General features: G+C 38.8%; 1 protein-coding gene across 1 annotated transcript in view; it reads left to right on the top strand.

The window, feature by feature from the left end:
- Positions 1–19332, top strand: part of galnt9 (polypeptide N-acetylgalactosaminyltransferase 9) — a 140524-nt gene that overhangs the window by 33782 nt on the left and 87410 nt on the right. The window contains exon 3 of the mRNA XM_036143973.1: positions 9186–9289. Coding sequence (XP_035999866.1) covers positions 9186–9289 — 104 coding nt within the window. The remainder of the gene's footprint in view (positions 1–9185; positions 9290–19332) is intronic.

Here is a 19332-nt window from a genome sequence, read left to right as displayed (position 1 = left end):
GAGTACATTAGTATTTCGATTGAGGTCTGCTTAAAATTATATTTCCAAAGCTTCATTATCCTAGTATTAACAGATACTTTGTCTCCAACTGGAGTTTATGCATATAAGGTACAAACACAGCTGGAAAGATTCTATAATGTCCTGACCATTTTTTGTACAAAAGAAATATAGATGAATCAATAGGTTTGGGAGATATATCTTACTATACATATTTCTCCATCTGACAATATTTTTACCCAGAAAAACTGGGGAAAAATTGCTCTCTCTAAAGTGCCAGGCAGTCATTTGCATGTTTACTTAATGTGTTGATATTGCCTGATGTCATTTGGTTTAGACAAAACATATAGACAAAAGTTGTGCTTTAACACTGCAGTAGGTAGTTCTGAGAAAACCATGTGACAGCGAAGCCTGCCGTGGTCTAATGCTTCTTTTAGCTTGCTTTTCATCATTGGTCTTCTTCTATTTGTCTGTCTTTGTTTTCTGAGCCACCAAAGTGTGACTCAAGAAATTGGCATTTTTTTTATAATGTTAGGTTGTTTCTGCAACCGTGAGCTTGATTGACAGTATGTGCAGTGCAGGGGAGACATGTAAGGAGCGTGCAGACATTGCTCCTGGCTCTGATTGGTTGTTTCTGACCGGGATCAGTGTATTTCTGCAAATGGCAGTAGGTCCACTGGGAGGAGCCAGAGGAGCTTGACTTTTTTCACAGATTATATGTTTCATATTTTCCTGTCAGGACACAGTGGCCGTTTTAACAAAAAAATAAAAAATGCCATCCATCCATCCATCCATCCATCCATCCATCCATCCATCCATCCATCCATCCATCCATCCATCTATCCATCCATTGTCTTCCGCTTATCCGAGGTCGGGTCGCGGGGGTAGCAGCTTCAGTAGGGAGGCCCAGACGTCCCTCTCCCCGGCCACTTGGGCCAGCTCCTCAGGAGGAACCCCAAGGCGTTCCCAGGCCAGCAGAGAAACATAGTCCCTCCAGCGTGTCCTGGGTCTTCCCCTGGGTCTCCTCCCGGTGGGACGTGCCCGGAACACCTCACCAGGGAGGCGTGCAGGAGGCATCCTGACCAGATGCCCGAGCCACCTCAACTGGCTCCTCTCGACGTGGAGGAGCAGCGGCTCTACTCTGAGTCCTCCCCGGATGACTGAGCTCCTCACCTTATCTCTAAGGGAGAGCCCAGACACACTACGGAGAAAACTCATTTCAGCCGCTTGTATCCGGGATCTCGTTCTTTCGGTCAAGACCCAAAGCTCGTGACCATAGATGAGGGTAGGAACATAGATCGACCGGTAAATTGAGAGCTTTGCCTTTTGGCTCAGCTCTCTCTTCACCACAGCTGTAGATCACGCCCTGATGAAGCCAATAGGACCACGTCATCCGCGAATAGCAGAGACGCAATCCTAAGGCTACCAAAACGGATCCTCTCAACACCTTTCTCGCCTAGAAATTCTGTCCATAAAAGTTATGAACAGAATTGGTGACAAAGGGCAACCTTGGCGGAGTCCAAATATCAGCGGAAACGAGTCCGACTTACTGCCGGCAATGCGGACTAGACTCTGACACCGGTCGTACAGAGACCTGACAGCCCTTATTAAAGTACCCTCGGAGTACCCCCCACAGGATCCCTCGAGGGACACGGTCGAATGCCTTCTCCAGATCCACAAAGCACATGTAGAAATATAAAATATAAAAAATGAATTTTTCCAAAAGTTGATACTGCAGCTTTAAATGATATTTAATGTTGTAGCTGTGCTGCTCAACCAGGACAGCTGAGGGTATCTGAGAAAAGCACAGAGCAAGTAATTTGACACAGATAGAATAGCAGCTAAAGTCTCCTTTTCTTTTAATGTAAACAAGTAGCTTATAAGTAGAAAACCCTTACTCGGCAGATCGGTATAGTATTGTACATTTATGATACATGATTCCTTGAAAGCAGACCTCCAGCTGGCTGCAGGGGGATTTGTTGCAAAATGTTCAAAATATATCACCCTCATATCTGAAGTGATGGTTCACAGGAAGAGATTGATAGATTTCGAACAATTGGCTGGTCTTTCATTGAGGCCTTTTGTAAGATATTAGGTATCTTAAAGTTGTTGTTTAGTGAGTGGGGGTATAATAGTGCAGGGCACATAAAGAGATGCAGACTAGGACAGCATCTGCAGTGTGTGTTACATTGCACCAGTCTGTCTTGGTAATACGAGAGCCAAGTCAAAGCTGTCAATCATCCACGTTGCAACCCTTTCTGGCCTGGGGTCCCTTTGGAAAAGCTGAGAGAGGCAGCTAAGAACAAAGAAGTCTGGAAATATTTGCTGAAATTATTCCTCTAACAACTTTGTCCCAGATAAAGACATTAAAGAAGGGACAGTTGTCCTTTTTTATTTTTTTTATAATTTTTTATACTCCTGAGAAGGAAAGAAAAACAGTTTACACATTATTTAACTCAACATTATATTAGACATTCAGTTAAATCAATTCTGCTTGTATTTGTTTCCAACAGAATATCATTTATTTGGTAAATATACTTTTAGATGAAAAGGATTTTGTAATGTACAAGACAAATAAAAACTCAATTTCACCAAAAACACAAACTAAAACAGAAGCCCCTGGTTGACTTAGGAAGATTATGCCACCATTATACTATTACCTGCTATTAGGTTACTATAATTCCATCATGTATGCAGCTATCATTAGAAAGCCTAGCTGTTTTGGATTGTTAAAGCTGGATATAAACCCTAAAGCATAAGACATTTTAAAACTATTGTGGGGGACCTTGTGTTCATTTTGTGTATTTGTCTTCTGTAGTTTTGCTGTTTCAGGTGTTTTAGATATTTAGGACAGAATTATTGGCACACAACTTCATACAGTAGTGTTCAAGGCACTCAGACACTCACCCCTCCCCTTTCTTGCACAAGCTTACTTGAGGGTGGAAAATATTTCTGGTCTCTGTGTAGTTGAAAAGGTTAAAGAAAAGGTGCATTGTTGGAGCTATTTTGTGTTTGGGGAAGACAAACAGGAAAAAAATAAATAAAAGTTGCCTATTATCCCTCATGCCAGTTTTGTCCACTGATGGTGGATTAGCTCTACATATTTGTAGTAGAGCTAATTATTTTCACTCCTGACAGCGCAAGAGGTGTTTTTTTTTTGTTGTTTTTTTTTTGTTGGTTTTTTTATCAGGAGTACTCACCTGTTTGTAATAATCTGGAAAGGGAACTAACAAGCCTCTTAAGTGGTGGGTGTGTCTTGCCTTGGGCAGGTAGAAATGGCATCATGGCTTTCTGTAGCTGTAAAAGTGCTGTGGGTTGGTATCGAGATAAAGTGATATCAATTTATCCTCAACCTCTTAATCAATAAAACTATAGTCTCACAAACCTAAGGCTAAATAATCTATTAAGAGTTTATGGCAGTAATCCATATTAAAAAGAGGTAAATTTAAAGATCAACTGAACACTTAGTTTGAATCCAATATAACCACACATTTCCGACTCCTTTCATGCCAAGGTAGCAGAAAACCCCCAACCCACACCACACACTCTCATCAGGGGTCTGCTTCACCGAACAGCGGTGTTGATGGGGGGTAGTGGATAAGAGCTCTAACACATATGGCTATTGTATGGAGCAGCCCCATGAAGTGAAAAATACATTTTTAACAAAATTATGAAAATAAGAAATAAAAATATGTTCCTTATTTGAAAAAATGCAGAAGTATCATTTGAAGGTGCATTGCCAGATTATTTGACTTTTTTATTTATCTATCCGTCAGTAGCTCAATCTGGTTATATACAAAGTTTTTATGAAAGATTATCACATCCTGCTGGCATATTAGTTATTAATTTGGTGTTTTATGCTTTGTTTTTGCTCAATTTGTTAGTAAATAAAGCATTTCATGTTTATTTTCAATATTAACGGAAATATGTGCATGCGCAGCACGGGTTAAAACAAGGAACCGGCTTATGGCTATTAGCATCTCCCAGCCAAACAATAAAGAAAGGTCCAAGATCCAGTAAAAAGAAGTACAAATATGATTCCAAGAGGGAAAAGACTTGAATGTCGCTGGGAATACATTATGACCGTTGGTGTTCACTGAAGCGGACACTAAACCTGCCGGTTGCTCAGATGTGACTACAGACTTGATTGACGAGTGAATGTTCTGAAATTAGGCTCTTAAAGTATTTGTAGATTGGTTTATTTAATTAATAACGGTTGGTCTTCAATCATGCCAAGCTGCCGCTTTATTACAAGGCATTGCAGAGGGTCATTATTCAAAAGTGATTTATAGATAAAGCAAACCGGCATTATGATAGTTCTGTGATACTGCCAGTAGATGTTGCCATGTCTGTTTATATTTGATCATCACACCCGAGAGGGGATTATTTTTCGGCTCAGAAAGGATCACAACACTATCAAGATGGAAGCTTGGTGTATATAACCTAATTTTATCATGATCAAACGCTTTTTGATCTTTCTTTTATAAGCATATTATGTGGCTATATACCTTTAAAGATCCAATAAATTTAGCTTGTCACTCACCCCTATAACAGAACTTTTCAAGTAGGGATTAAGGCATCGTTTTGCCATCTCAATTTTTTTGTGAAAGTACTGAGGCGGTCAGATGGGTTGAGTTTCCCCCACTCTGTTATACCCCCAACTCACCTAGCAAGTGCATCAGCGGATTTGCAGACTGGAAAGCCAGCAGTACATATCAAGTGATTATGTTGGTAGTATGGATTTATAAGCCAGCCACAGGATTTTCTAAGCATAAACAAGAATAATTTCAGATGAGAAGAGCAAAAAGGTGAGCTATAGCTTTTCAATTTCTAGCATTTGATTGGACAACAACAGGACTTATGCACGGCGTTCATTGTTCTAGAAGAATGATATCGGTAGACTCTTGAAAAATAATTGTGTGCTAATGTCAACGCTGCACCACACAGCCAGTTGTCCTGCACAACTGCCTTCATTTCTGAAAGCTCAAAAATGAAGGCACTTCCAGTAGTTCCACCTGGGTTTCTGAATATGTATGCCTGTCTACCACAGCCAGTTCATTGATGAGTGCACCCAAGTGTGATTGCCTGTTGTTCATGAGGTTCGTCGTGAGCTCACCTAATGGCCCCGTCGGATTTTCAAGCTCTGAGGGTCCCATCGGGATTCAAAGTAGTATAAGTGACTGTTCCTGTTTTCAGATCTTATACGTGGGTTCCCGTTATCAGATCTGCTATGTTGGTTCCTGTTTCCTGAGCTGTTGCATGGGATCCTGAATGGCATATTTCATGCCATGCTGGGCACTAAGCTAGTGGGTTGAAGCAAGGTTTGGTCCTGGGACTTTGTCTCAGGACCAAACCAGCAGGTTGACTTAAACCAGCAGAGTTTAAGTCAACCAGGTTTAAGCAGTTCTTCAGATGCCCCTACATTTGCTTGATGCCTGGTTGACCGCCTAGAGACCTGCTTCACCTCTGACAGTCTCTATATTGCTGCTCCTGTATCTGGCTTCGCCACACGTGACCTCAGATCCTGCTTAAGTTGTTGTTGTTTTTTTGACTGGTTGGCTGTTTACTATTCTCTGCTTTGCTACTCTCCATTAATTGGAATGAGCTCCACCTTGGACTTTGCCATTACCCCTGATTGCCTCCACTAGTTCCACCTGGGTCTCTATCTGATACCTGCCTCCCAGATCGTCCAAGTAAGCTGTCCAGCATTTATAGTTTGCATCGCCTGTTCTCTTAACCTCACTCCTTGTTTTGGATTCCCTGTTTCACCTTGCCCTTGCTGGACACCTCATCAGCTCTCTGATACTGGACACAACCTGAACTGTTTGTGACCTCGATTCATGCCTTGCCACTTGGACTGTACCTGGTTGATCTGTTGTTTATCTCTGCCTCCTGCCTGTTCAGCCAGTCACCAGGCTCTTCTTGCCTTCCATCACCACTCTTTTGTTTGATCTATTTTACAATAAACATTTTAAGCACAACACTGTGTCTGGCTAAATCATCAGGTTCCCTGCTCCTGTACATAACAGTATCAAGGCACTCTGGAGAGAATTGTGCTGCTTAGTGTCTGAATGCTTGGTCCCAATTGTAGGTCATGGGTCTTCCAACAGCATAATGACCCAGAACACACAGCTAGAACTATCCAAGAACGGACATACGCCTATTGTGAAGTACCCTTCTATGACTGCCTATCCAAATCATATTGAATTCTATTTTATTAATATGCTGCCATTTCTCAACACGTCATCTCAAGGCATTTTATTTATTTTTATCAGTTTCAAGTTATTTCAGTGACCATTGTGGGATTTTCTCTGATTAGCAGAAAGGTACCAACAATTCTGTCCATGACTGTAGGTGTACCAGAGGAGTTCAAGGTGTAAATGGGACAGCATAAAGGATCATCTCTGAGCCCCTTTTTGTTCGCTGCGATGACAGATGAGGTTGGACAGGAATCTCCATGGACCATGATGTATGCAGATGATATTGTGATCTGTGTTAAGAGCAGGGTTCAGGTGTAGGACAATCTAGAAATATAGAGGATTGTTTTGTAAAGGAGAGGACTGAAGGTTAACCATAGTAAGACAGAACACATGTGTATGAATGAGAGGGACCCAAGCCTAAGCTTACATGGAGCAGAGATACAGAAAGTGGGGCATTTTAAGTAGCTAGGGTCAGCGGTCCAGAGCAACCGTGAGTGTAGAAGAGAACTATGTCCACGGTTGAAGAGAAGTGTCTGGTGTGTTGTGATAAAAAGTATTAGTGAGAATGAAAGGTATTGTTTCTCAAACGTTGGTGAGACCAGAGATGTTGTATGTGTTACAGACAGTGGAACTGAGGATGAGAAAGGAGGCAGAGCTGTAGGCAGCAGATATGAAGATGTTGATGTTCTCTTTGGGACTGAAGAGAATGTATAGGATCAGGAATGAGTACATCAGAGGGACAGCTCATGTTAGAGGTTTTGAAAATGAAACCGCAAACGCCAGACTAAGATGGTTTGGACATCTACAGCAGAGGGAAAAAGAGTACATCGGCAGAAGGATATTAAGACTGGATCTGTCAGGCAAGAGGCCTAGAGGAAGACCAAAGACAAGATTTATGGATGGAGTGAAAGAGGACATGAAGTTAGTTGGTGTGAGAGAAGACGATGCAGAAGATGGGGTTAGTTGGAGACAGATGACTCGCTGTGGCAACCCCTGAAACAGAAAAATCAAAAGAAGAATTATTGAAAGACTAAATGAAGGGTACACACTCCCCTAAAGGAAAAAAAACCCACTTGTACCAAGTGTTGTCTTGTGTACTGTGTTGCCAAACAAGGAAGTGACACTTAAATAATTATTTATCTGAATCAGAACTGAATTATTCTTTACTAATTGGTTTTGCCCTAATAAAGAAGTTAAAAGTAAGTTTGCCATATGATATCTAACCATATTTTTAGTTCTTAGTCAGAAATAACACTATACCTTTAAAATATCTATCTGTAGTACTGAAGATTGGGATTGAGTATTTTTCTTAGTATCAGTAACAATTTGTAATTTTTGTATAATGGCATCCCCACCAGATTTTGTATAGCGGCATCCCTACCAGACAGCCAACGTGCTTTACAATAAAATCACAAAACCTTTCCAAAACATAAAAAAAATAAAAAAGATAAAAGAATAAATATGAGTTAGAAACTCAGAATAAAATTCCCCAGTGCTACTGAATACTAAACCCTAGGCCTCTTTTAGAGAAATCTGCCTGAAAATTACATATCCAAAATGAATATATCTCAGAAACTATATCAAGTTTTATTTGAATTGTTCTGGTACCAAAATAAATGTCAAACTATAAAGAACACCATAAAGGTGTAAAAATCAACAATTGTTTTACTGAGTGAGTGTAAATGAATTGGGAAGCAGCAGCACATTTTCAAAAATTATTTTCGGCATAAAAAAGCATTTTGAAAATTTGCAGTTGCAATCCAAAACATCCAGAAACCATATTACTTGATCTGACCATGAGCTGTATCAAAGCTCATGAAAATGTTATGGTATGGAAATTTTATAGAGATATTAGTTATTAAGAAAGTCCAGGAGAACCTTCTAAATTTGCCATTTTGACACCATGAGAGCCACTTGAAATTTTGTGTGTGTTTTTTTCTTAGGTTTTGACATTGCTGTGTGTTTTTCTAAGTATGCCTGTTTTGCATCTTTTTTCTTTTTTTCATTTAGCTGCTTAGTGTTGAGTCTGGGTCTTGTTTAAAGAAAGTAACCGTGATGGCATCTGTGCCATACATACAGGATATCAGAGTTGCTCACGCTGTGAAATCTTTTGTTAGGTGACAAACAGTCTTCAGCTACTTGGGTTATGTTTGAGATCAAGTTGTGTATGTTACAATTTCATAGTTGCAGGAAGGCAATGCTGTATAAATATTCACCAAGACTACAGCTTACCTTACTACACCACTGAAAAACAAGGAGAGGAAGATAGGATGTGTGAAGGTGTTAATTTGGTTGGAACAGGATAGTTTTTTTCTGGGTTTTTACAGTACTAGTGGGTCATTTTTTATACAGTAGACTGACAGGAAAGGAGGTGTGAGAGAGGGGGGAAGACATGTAGCTAAGGACCCCAGGCCAGAATCGAACCCTGAACTGCCACGTCGAGGACTAAGGCCTACATACATGGGTCGTGCTCACTACCCCTGCTCCATCGGCACACTCCCAGTTGGAACAGGGTAGTTAAGTTGCTTCTGCAAAGCCTAAACCCATGTTAACTAGGAAATTATCCTTAACTTTGGACTTTTGCTTTGTAATTATGTCCTGTTGGATAAAGGGGACTGCAGCACTGCAGAATTAAGGTTAAATGCATGGGTTACATCTATTAGGCATTTAATTGAACAGGAATCATTGAGCAGAGAGGTGTGTGATGACTACAGGGAGTCATACTCCATCACAAGGACAGAGAAATCTGTGCGTTTTTCAACCACCTGTCTTTTTCAATATGCCTGTCTAAAGCAAAACCAATTCATGATAATTACAGCCCCAATAATGTCTTCCACAAAACCCGTAATACCCATTTACCACCTGCTTGCCTGTATTTCTCTCCATTGCCCTTCACTTCTGCAAGTGACATTATTAACTCTGAAACAAAGAGGTCTTAAGTAGGCTGTACACTCTGGCTACTCTGGGCCTGCCATTCGCTGTCTTTAGGAGGCTTATAAGTACGATATTGGCTCATGGGAACAAGGTGGAGAAATGCAATAAATGCAGGCAAGCTGGTGAGATTATGGAGTCAGAAAGGAACAAGACGGAATGTAAGTTTTGTTTTCTCAAACAAATAGAAAATTCAGCCTAAGGGATCGAAACCTGCTTTTCACCCTTCAGTTGTCCCCTATCAAGAGGATTCCTATTCAATTACACCTAATGTCACCTCTGTATCCATGGTCCCTGTGCTGCAGATTTTATATTTTTGTTGTTTTTTTATTTCAAACTGGCAGTTAGATCCAAAACTTTATTGAAACACAGCGTTTGCAGTGTACCCCCAAGGAACCCTTGTCTGTGTTTGTCTGCCTGTGGGAGGATGATAACTAGAGAGGAAGCCTGAAGAAACAAGCTTACCTCATCTTCTAAGTGCCTGATACTGCAGAATGGGATCATAAGGTCTTTGCGGCGCAGGAGCTCCTACTGCAAATTGTTACTCTTTTCACTGCTAGAGTTTATCTCTTGAAATGGGGAAGGGGGAGGGGGGTAGAAAGGGGAGGTGACAAGGCAAACGGTTATCTTTCAGGGAAAAGTGCTCGCAGATTGGAAAGTTGCTTTGGTGTTACCTTCATTCTGCAGGTTATGGGAGGTTAATGTGAAATTTCACAGCAAATAAAAGTGGCCAGCGGGGGGGAAAAGTCAGAGTGGCCAGAGCTGCAGGTTGCTGGAGGAGAAGAAAAGGGGTGGTGTGATAGGAATACATCTTAATCTGGCACTCTGTTTCTGTCAAAGCTTGTTCCGGATCAAATTATGAGAGCTGGCCAGAGAGCTCAGTCCTATTACTAACAGATGAGCCGATCGCTCATCCTGTTACAGCTTTACAAGGCTTCCCCGCTACTGTGGACAGGTACAAATTTGAGGTTGAGTGATGCTCTAAATTGGATCCCATAACTAGGGCAATGGAACTCCAATATCACTTTATGATCTCGGTTCTAAAATCCTCTCCTCCAACACATTTCACTTACAAGTAATCAGGCTGCCTTCCCCTCTGTGACATTTTTAAGATACCACTCTAGTAAAATTCATCAGACACAACCTCATTACCACTTGTGTAAATGAACAGTGGGGAAATATGCATCCTATCATTTTGCACACTCACCAGGTCAGGCACACCTCTTTGCAAAGTAGAGCTGTGATGCAAAAAGATCCCTATTCACACTCACTGCCAGAATTTTGATCATATTTATAGAATTGACAAGATAGATTTAGTCAATAGAGAAAGCTGCGATAAAGAACATGGAGTCATTCAGAGAATGGACAAATGTCCAGGGAATGAAATAATACAGAGTTTAAACTACATAAACAAATAGAGTGTCCTCCATCAAAATCACACTCTTTGGTTTTAGTTTTTTCTTTTACTAGCTCTATTGTCAAATGCAAGTGAAATGCAATAATAGAAGTCACTGATGACAGAGCATGAAATTAAGCTTTTTCCTTCTACAAGTACAAATACTACCTACCCAATAACGAAGGCTTGCAGATAGTCATTTTCACGCATGAAGTGACTGTATTAGCTAAAGTGTCTGGTAAGAAATTTCATAAATGAGGCTGGATGCATCTCTCAAAGTTGTGACGAATTTCAACATGAAATAAAAGTTAAATTCAAGCACAATGAAAGAAACTAAGCACACTTTATCCTGATTTTCTAAAGATTGCATTATTGAAACACCTTAAATATCTCTGCGCACACTTCAACATGATTTAAACTTGCTAAGATAAATTATGTAAGGTTCTGTAATATTTGTTCTGGAGTCTCTAAGAATGCAGAAAAGTTGAATGCAGTTTGTCCAGGAACTGCGTAGATATCTTTCTATTCTGTTTGGGTATTTTTCCCCCCAAGTGGTTCAGTTTTCTCTGTTCACTATTATGTTTTTTTTTTTTTTTTTTTTTTTTTTTTTTTTTTTTTTTGACAATTACGTCACAGTAGTTACTGCGGAGCTGCTAAACAAGATCATGGACTTCCGGCTAACCAATTTTGCGAATTCAAAATTTTTTATTTCTTTACTTTTTTTCTGCTGCAATTTTGTCCAAGCTCAAGGATGCTGAAGCTACAACTGAATAAGTGAAAATGTTCGGTGGTTGGGTGTACCAACCTACACAATTCATTACACCGTCCCTCAGCATACTATAAAAATGGCCGATTGGGGTGAAGTGGAACACTCTGTGACCTGGAGGTGGGTGGGGCATTAAGTGCCTCATTTGCATTTAAAGAGACAGTACCAAAACAAGTTGCTCTCAGTCACACCTCAGAACAGGGGCTGTGGGGCAAAAATAAAGAGGAATCCAGACCAAACCAATACAGTTTTAATTTATATAGAGCACAACTGAATGATTTAAATGTCAAAAGGAAGGGATTAAAAGCATGACACGTCCCATATAAAGAATTCCGATAATGCTATATCCATGTCATTGCATAATAAATTGAAGTTATGTGGTTGTTATTGCCATTCTATTTGGTTGCAAAGCTCAAAAGGATATCTTAGGTGTCCTATACTTTGCTTCAGAGCAAATTTACTATACTGTTGTTACTTCTTTTAAGCATCAAATTATATTACTTTTGCATCGTTTGTTTATTTCATATTGATTTATTTAATGGTCATTGCCAACAAAAAAAAATAAAAAACGCAAATATGATATTGTCTTTTTACCCTTTAAAGTAATGAATAAAGACAAATGATCAAAATATTTAACTCTAATAGTCATCAATATAGGGAGCTAAATTAAGTCAGTCGTTGTTGTTAAAAAGAATATCCGTCCAGTTAAAATGTGTTTTTTTTCTTCTGTAAAGCGATTGACGGCATGTTGCTGATAATGCTGCACACTCTGCTTGTTATTGATTCAGTACAGCGATATCTTTTTCCAGAATGCAGGAAATTAAACACCACCTGGAAGGGGTGAGGGGCATCTTCTTCTGGCATCTCATCATAAAAATGTTCTCCAAGGAAGGGAGGGGACCCCGGTGACTCTCTCAGCCATTCACATGTTTCAGTCTTGCTGTCAGTTATACTGAAGTTTGTCTTAAAAGATGCAGTAAGTCGTTCTAATTGTAGAACAGTGGTGAGGATAGGTTTCATTGATGGACCGTGAAACCTAATTAGAGTGGCTAAGGTTACCCAGAGCTATCTCAGTAGTTATGCTGCTATAGGCTTAGGCTGTTGGAGGACATCAGGGTCTATTTCTCTCACTCTGCTGAGTTCTCCTACTGTTCTCCAATTTGCATTGGTTGTTGTTATTTCATTTTTTACTTTTTGTTCTCTCTTATATTTCATAGTATATACACCTGGTCTGGCATTCTGTTAATTGTGACAACATCCAGGGAAGGCAGCTCATCTGCCATTACGCTTTAACATAGAAAGGATTCCTGGATCAATGTGTGCTTCTGTGCTTTTTGTGTCTCTGCTCTGTCTTCAATAACCCCCAGTCAGTCGAGGCAGATGACCGTTCATACTGAGCCTGGTTCTGCTGGAGGTTTTCCTCCCTGTTAAAGGGGAGTTTTCCTCTCCACTGGATGCTCAGTATGAGGGATTGCTGCAAAGCCATCAACAATGCAGACGACTGTCCACTGTGACTCCACGTTCTTTCAGGAGGAGTGAATGCTGCTTGTCAAGACTTGATGCAATCTGCTGGGTTTCCTTAGATAGGAAACTTTTTTTATCAATTTGTATAACTTGATTGAATTTGATTTTGTAAAGTGCCTTGGAATCACGTGATGTGAGTTGCCACTATATAAATAGAATTGAACTGAAAAGAGTACAAACAATTCAAAGTGTGAAATTGTGTGAAAACGTGTGAAAACGATTCTCCCATATTTGATGGCTATGCATCACGCTTTTATAATGGAGACCTGTTTATGTTTATCTCTGCACTGTACTTACAAACATTAGGTTCCTCACAAAAGGGCAGGGTCAGTTCTCACCTACCCCAATTTCTACCCTCATTATAGCATCCAGCTGTTACCGTTTCATTCCAGCCATTAATTTTATACCGATAAACACACTTTTCACGATCTTTTGGCGTTTGTGTTTTGATTTTGAAGTAATTCCTGATTCATGCTTTCTATGGTTATTTATCCTATACAGTTTGTTTATTTTCACCTTGTGGATTTAGTTAGTGGATTATATTAGTTCATTCTATATCATTTTGTATTATGCTCTGTTAGATTATGTCCTGTGTTCCTCCCGGTTCTACCCGTCATTCCTTCTCCATCAGTTCTCTGCGATCATTGTTCTCAGCTGTCCTCATTGCACATCTGATTGCTTCCACCTGTCTTCCACCTCAACTCTCCACTCTACAGCCTTGTACACAAGTAGAAACAAATATCTCCTTCACATTGTTTTTAAAAAATATCGAACACACGTTATCATTTTTAGAAACATTTTCATCCGCATAAACCTGCACAAATACACTGAGAGTTATTTTAAACATACCAAACACATGTGTGGTGGTGTACTGCAAAGCTAAAATCTATGTCAGCTAATCAGAATCCTTTAAAACAAGCATCAGCCGTCGGAGAAAGCAAAAAGCGTCTGAAGCAATGTAAAAATCAGTACTTCTCTAATAGCACACATTTTTTCCCCACCATATGACCAAGTAGATAACAATGGTTGCACATGTGAGGTCAGCACTGCATCATTTGTCGCAGACTGTGCCCATGTGCACATGCAAACAAAACAAAAAAAAAATTTTTTCTCATATCTCTACTTTGGTCAGAGTTTTCAGAAATGATCATTTTTAGTGATGTAAAATGAGAGTGTTTGTGTAGATGAAAGACCAAAACACATAATAATTTTCTTATTTACCAAGATTTCCCAGAGCTACATGTGGTCAAGGCCTACCTCATTGTACCCCCTGGTCTTTTCCACCTATTGCTGCTTCATCTGTTTTCCCTTCTGGACTCTTGACGGTTTTCCCTGAGTAAACCACCTCCTGCCGCCTTATGTTCTCAGTGCCTGCTGCAACATTTCCTTAACTAGCTCATTAAATATCCTTATCATTCATGTTCCATGTGTGGATCCTTCTTCTAAAACCATGACAAAACCATTCTGTGCCAATGTATTTAACCACTGTCTGTGTTTCATTTTTTTTTTTTTTTTTTTTACATATTTTGATCTTTTATGAAGATAATCATAAAATAACTTAAATGAGACCAATGGCAATTATATATTATTTTAAAATTATTTTTTTATTGTTCACATTATTATTTACGTTAATTTTGTTTTTGATATGTGTTTGGGACGCTCGATTTGTGAGAAATAATAGAGTTTGACCCTTGATCACACCAAAATAAGTTTGAGTAACTTCTGACTGGTACGGATCATTTACTGGTTTCACATAGTCACATTTCCTTCAGAATACTATTGGTAGATTACAGAAATTTTCTTTAAAGTAGTTTTGAAATATTTCCAAGGCATGGACAAAACATCCTCTGGCAAATGGCTAGTTTTGAAATCTGCAAAGGTTAGGTAAACAAATTACCAAAACTGCAGAAATACAAGACAGTAAATGGGATAAATGACCAACACCCCCTTACATCTGCACAGGCATTCAATAATGTCCCAACTAAACACACTTTTCAATGACCCTATCATCCAATGCTACAAAAAGACACACACCCGTGAAAGCTTACCACACATATTCACGCACATGCACACAAAACCCCTTCATCTTGGAGCTACTTTTATAATTATTCTAAGGCCCTTAACTCCACTCACTGCTGTTTGTTTTCTTTCCAAACATGCTTCTAGGAACAAAACCTCGATCGGTTTGCAGAGTTGGAAGAAACATTTTTTTTCCCATAAAGGGGCAGAGTTTGTTGATGAAGAAATAATAGTATCTCAGATTGTTCAACAATCCAGTCACAACCCAAGCTCGGAAAATTCCCAAAGAACACTGTCCTGTGCTGTCTAAGCTTGCAAGGTATATTTTGGGTAGGTGTTCAGTGTGCCATCAGTGAGAGGACTTAGTGTTTGTGCTCACATTTTAGAAGAAAGCTGCAGTAGTCTGGGACCGCTCTCTGAACAGTATCCTCTTTCTATACACAAATCACAAGTAAGACAACTGTTCTAGGTTCATTGAACTGTTGTATTCGTATTTAGTAAATTCTTAGCTATTGTTTTCTATTACCGATCAGCAATTACAAATTTAGCCTATGTTTTTAAAAGTTTGTCATGGGTTTCATCTGTTTTGGTGGTAATGAACACAAGAGTTGGCGGTAATGGTCAGAAAATCAGCAGGGCAGGGTGGGTGTGGAATTAAAAAAAAAATAGCTCCATGTAGCGCTCCAACCTACAGGAGGTTCACCATCCAACAGCATAATAACTAAAGATATAGCCAGAGATACAATGCAGTTTAGATAAAAGCGGAATACAAATGCACAGTGCACATATTTTTATGTGTAATTTTTTTTTTTTGAAAACCGTGAATCATTTTCTTTCTCTTTGCAAAAATGTGCTTCTATTTCAAATGTCTCTCACATAAAATTTCAGTATAATACCCAGAAGTGTAGATTTGTAATGGTACCAAAAGGTTTGAATCATTTTGGTAATATAGTAGCACAAGTTCAGTTACTTCTAGAAGTTTTAAAAGACAGAAAATCACACAGTTACAAATGAGTGGGCAAATAATTATCCTTCGGTGTTTTTTTGGAACAGTGAGCTTACATCTTGTTTGTGGGCTTTCTGACACGTTTTTTACATAAATTTCCAAATATCTAGGAAGTTGCCAGGAAGTGGATAGTAAAAAATAATAGAAACTGTTAACCAACTTTAACTTTGAGCATCAAAATTTGGATTAAAAAAAATTGTTGCAATTAAAATTTTCTGACCACCATAATTTGATAGTTCTTTACGTGAAGCACTGTTGATTATGTGACCTGCAAATAATAGAGCTGTAAAGTAATTATATTTTAAATTCTTACCAAAGATATAAAGAAAAACTATGATTGTTTTTATTGCTGATATAGAGGGCGACAGTGGCTTTGTCAGCCTGCACAACCTTTGTTAGGTTTACAAGGTCATAAATGTTTGTGTGATCAAATAAATGTCCTTTGAAACCTGCCCAGTCATGCATCTTCCTATTCTCTGTGGAGTTAGTTTGTTTAAAGTTACAGTTAAAGTTTCGACCTGCCACAGGAATTTAGTGGCCAACTGTGAAGTATGAGAAAGAGATGCAAAGAAAAAGGGGGAACACAAGACATTATTTATATTTTATTATCTTACCCAAAGCATTTACTATGTAACTGCACAATTCAGTGTGTACCATCTGTTGTGTCATCCCACATCTTATACTGCCAATTCTTTTCACTGAAGGTGAGAATCTCCTTACGCAAACCTGCCATACACACACATTTAAATTCACCCACACAAACCAGTTGCTGCAGAGATCCAGGAAGGTTTTCTGGGTGAGGAAAGGAGGGTATAACTTTAGCACCATGCTGAGATCCATCTGCTGTGAAGCCATCCCCCAGAGGCCTGACACCACGGATGCTGCTGTGTCCCAGTTAGCGCTGGTATCTGGGCGCCAAGCACCAGTGGAGTTCAGATGGTTCACGGCAAGAGTAGAAAAGCCGTTACAGTACAATGCAAAAGTATTTATACTCCTTGAACTTTTTCATATTTTGTTATGTTACAACCACAGAAGGCAATGTAGTTAATTGGGATTATATAGACTGACACAAAGTAGAGCATAATTGTGAAGCTGAAGAAAGGTATGCATACTGTTTTCCCCTCGAATGAAAATCTACAAATTATGGCAGGTATTGATATCAAACCTTCCTGAGTGCTTAGCACAGTGACATTTCACTATGCCTGCAAGTCCCTCAGTGTCTCTTTCAACCTTGCATATATAGAAACAAGACATTTTGCAATTTTTTTCTTATGAATCATTTAAATATTTAATGCTTCAGCAGTTGCTTAGTCTGATTGGATGGAGAGTATCTGTGAACATCAGTACTTTAGTCCTGCCACAGATCTCTAGTTGGATTTAGATCAGGACTTTGACTGGCTCATTAACAGATGAACATACTTTGATTGAAATCTTTCCCTTGTAACAGTAGCAGAATTGATTTGGGCATTGCCCTGCTTGCTGGTCAACAATGGCCCAGTGTCAATACTTTTGCAACCTCTGACGAGTGTTGTTCCAGGATTGTCCGTAGAGTTTAGGCTTGGTCTGACCAGGGCTCATTCCTCCACATGGCTTGTGCCAAGATTCAACCAAGAACCCTCACGGCTCTCTTTTAACACTGGCTCTCTTTTTGTCACTCTTGCACAAGGTGAGAGTGGTAGAGTATTCAACTCGTATCCTTTTGAACAAGTTTTCCTACCAGATCTCTGCAGAGTATCAGTGTATTATGGATGTCTTATAAATACTCTCCTTGCCTGGTCCATCGGTTTAAGGTGGACAGCCCAGTGTTAGTGTATCGGCACTTGTGTGTCTTTCCATTTTCAGATGATTAATTGAATAGTGGTCTCAGACCTGTTCAAGCTTGGAATGCTTTTCAATGACCTAATGCTTCTTTAAACTTCTCCAGAACTTTTCTTGGTTTTCGGGATGCTGTTTGTTCCCTCATGTTGACCAACAAAAAGTCTTGGACATTCACAGAACAGCTGGATTATTATACTAAAATTTAACTTCCCATACATGGACTCGCTTTATTAATTGTATAACTTCTGAAAGCAAATGACTGCACTGGATTGTATTTAAGGGTAAAATAGTAAAGAGGGCTGAACACAAATAAACGCAGCAAAATTCTTTAGATTTTCATTTGGAAAAAAAACTAACTTCTACTTCAAAGTTATATAGTTATTTGTATTGTCTCAATCACAAAAATTTATAACTTTTATGTTTGTGGTAGATGAGACAAAGTACGGTTAAAACCATCAACACTTTACAGAAAGGTACTGTAATATGTCTTTGTATAAGGTGCCATGTTTTAGTCTTTTATATAAAATAAATATGTAAAAATGTCCACATTGGGATTACTATGGCATGACCATGGTCAGAGCCAGGTTTAGTTCCCCTAAAGCACACAAATCAGCACCCCAAAGGATTTTTCTAAAGCTCAATGTAATTGATAGATTTCTTGATATTGTTGCTTATTTACACTGATAAACTTTCTTGCAGTTTATCAGTGTAACAACAATGATTCATTGTCTTGTACATAATTATCCTCTGTTAGTAAGAGTCACCTCATTAGTACTACATAATTAATCAGCCTGATCAGTAGTGTAGAAGAAAACTTTGGTAAAAAATAGTGGAAAACGTTTTTTCCACTTTAAGATTTGAAGCCTAATTGGGTTTAGGGCTGTACGATTTTGCCATAAATAAAAATTGCGATATAATGCAACCAAAACTGCAATCGCAATTTAATTTTGGCTTTTCTCTGCATTAACCACAAGCATCAAAAATGGCCTGTAGATAAAGATGTTTGTAAACAAGGACTATTTAAAACAAGAAATGTGACTACTTTTATTAATCAGAATATTATTATTCAAGAGGATAGCTTTTAATTGAGTTGGATATAAATTGGGTTTGAGCTAACACATGCACAGACATGGCATTTATTAGCTGATTGCCCACCAACTGTCAAGGGCTGTGGTCTGGTCAGCACTGTTGTGTTGTACTTCAAAGCTGGTGCAAAAAACAAAAATGTGAAATACACTTTTTTCTCAAATAAGATTGTGGAACTTAGATGTACCTAACAGAAGTTTGCAGTTTATTTTATCTGGGCTGGTTCAGGAGAAAGTTTTAAATTGGGTTTCATTACAAAAATTAGAAAAAAGAGGATATATCAGACTCGCGTAAAATCAAATAAAAGATGAGAAACTGAAATGGATACAAGAAGCAAAACTGGATAAGCGAGAAAGACAGGTCTGAAAAATTCATTATCTTGGATTATAATTATAATTTGCATCTGGTTCATTTTATTCATTATTGGATTATTCTAGCTATTTAGTTTTAAGACAAATGTTGTTTGGTTTTTTTTGTTTGTTTTTTACAATTATCACACAATATTTGCTGCGGAGCTGCTAAACAAAGTCACGGTTTACCAATTTTGTGAATCCGCCATTGTTATTTGTCACCGCAATTTTGTAGTCCA

Source organism: Fundulus heteroclitus, chromosome 12, assembly GCF_011125445.2.
Source record: "Fundulus heteroclitus isolate FHET01 chromosome 12, MU-UCD_Fhet_4.1, whole genome shotgun sequence".
NCBI lineage: Eukaryota > Metazoa > Chordata > Actinopteri > Cyprinodontiformes > Fundulidae > Fundulus > Fundulus heteroclitus.
Note: the sequence above shows the minus strand (reverse complement) of the source record. Positions and strands in the feature narration are given on the sequence as shown.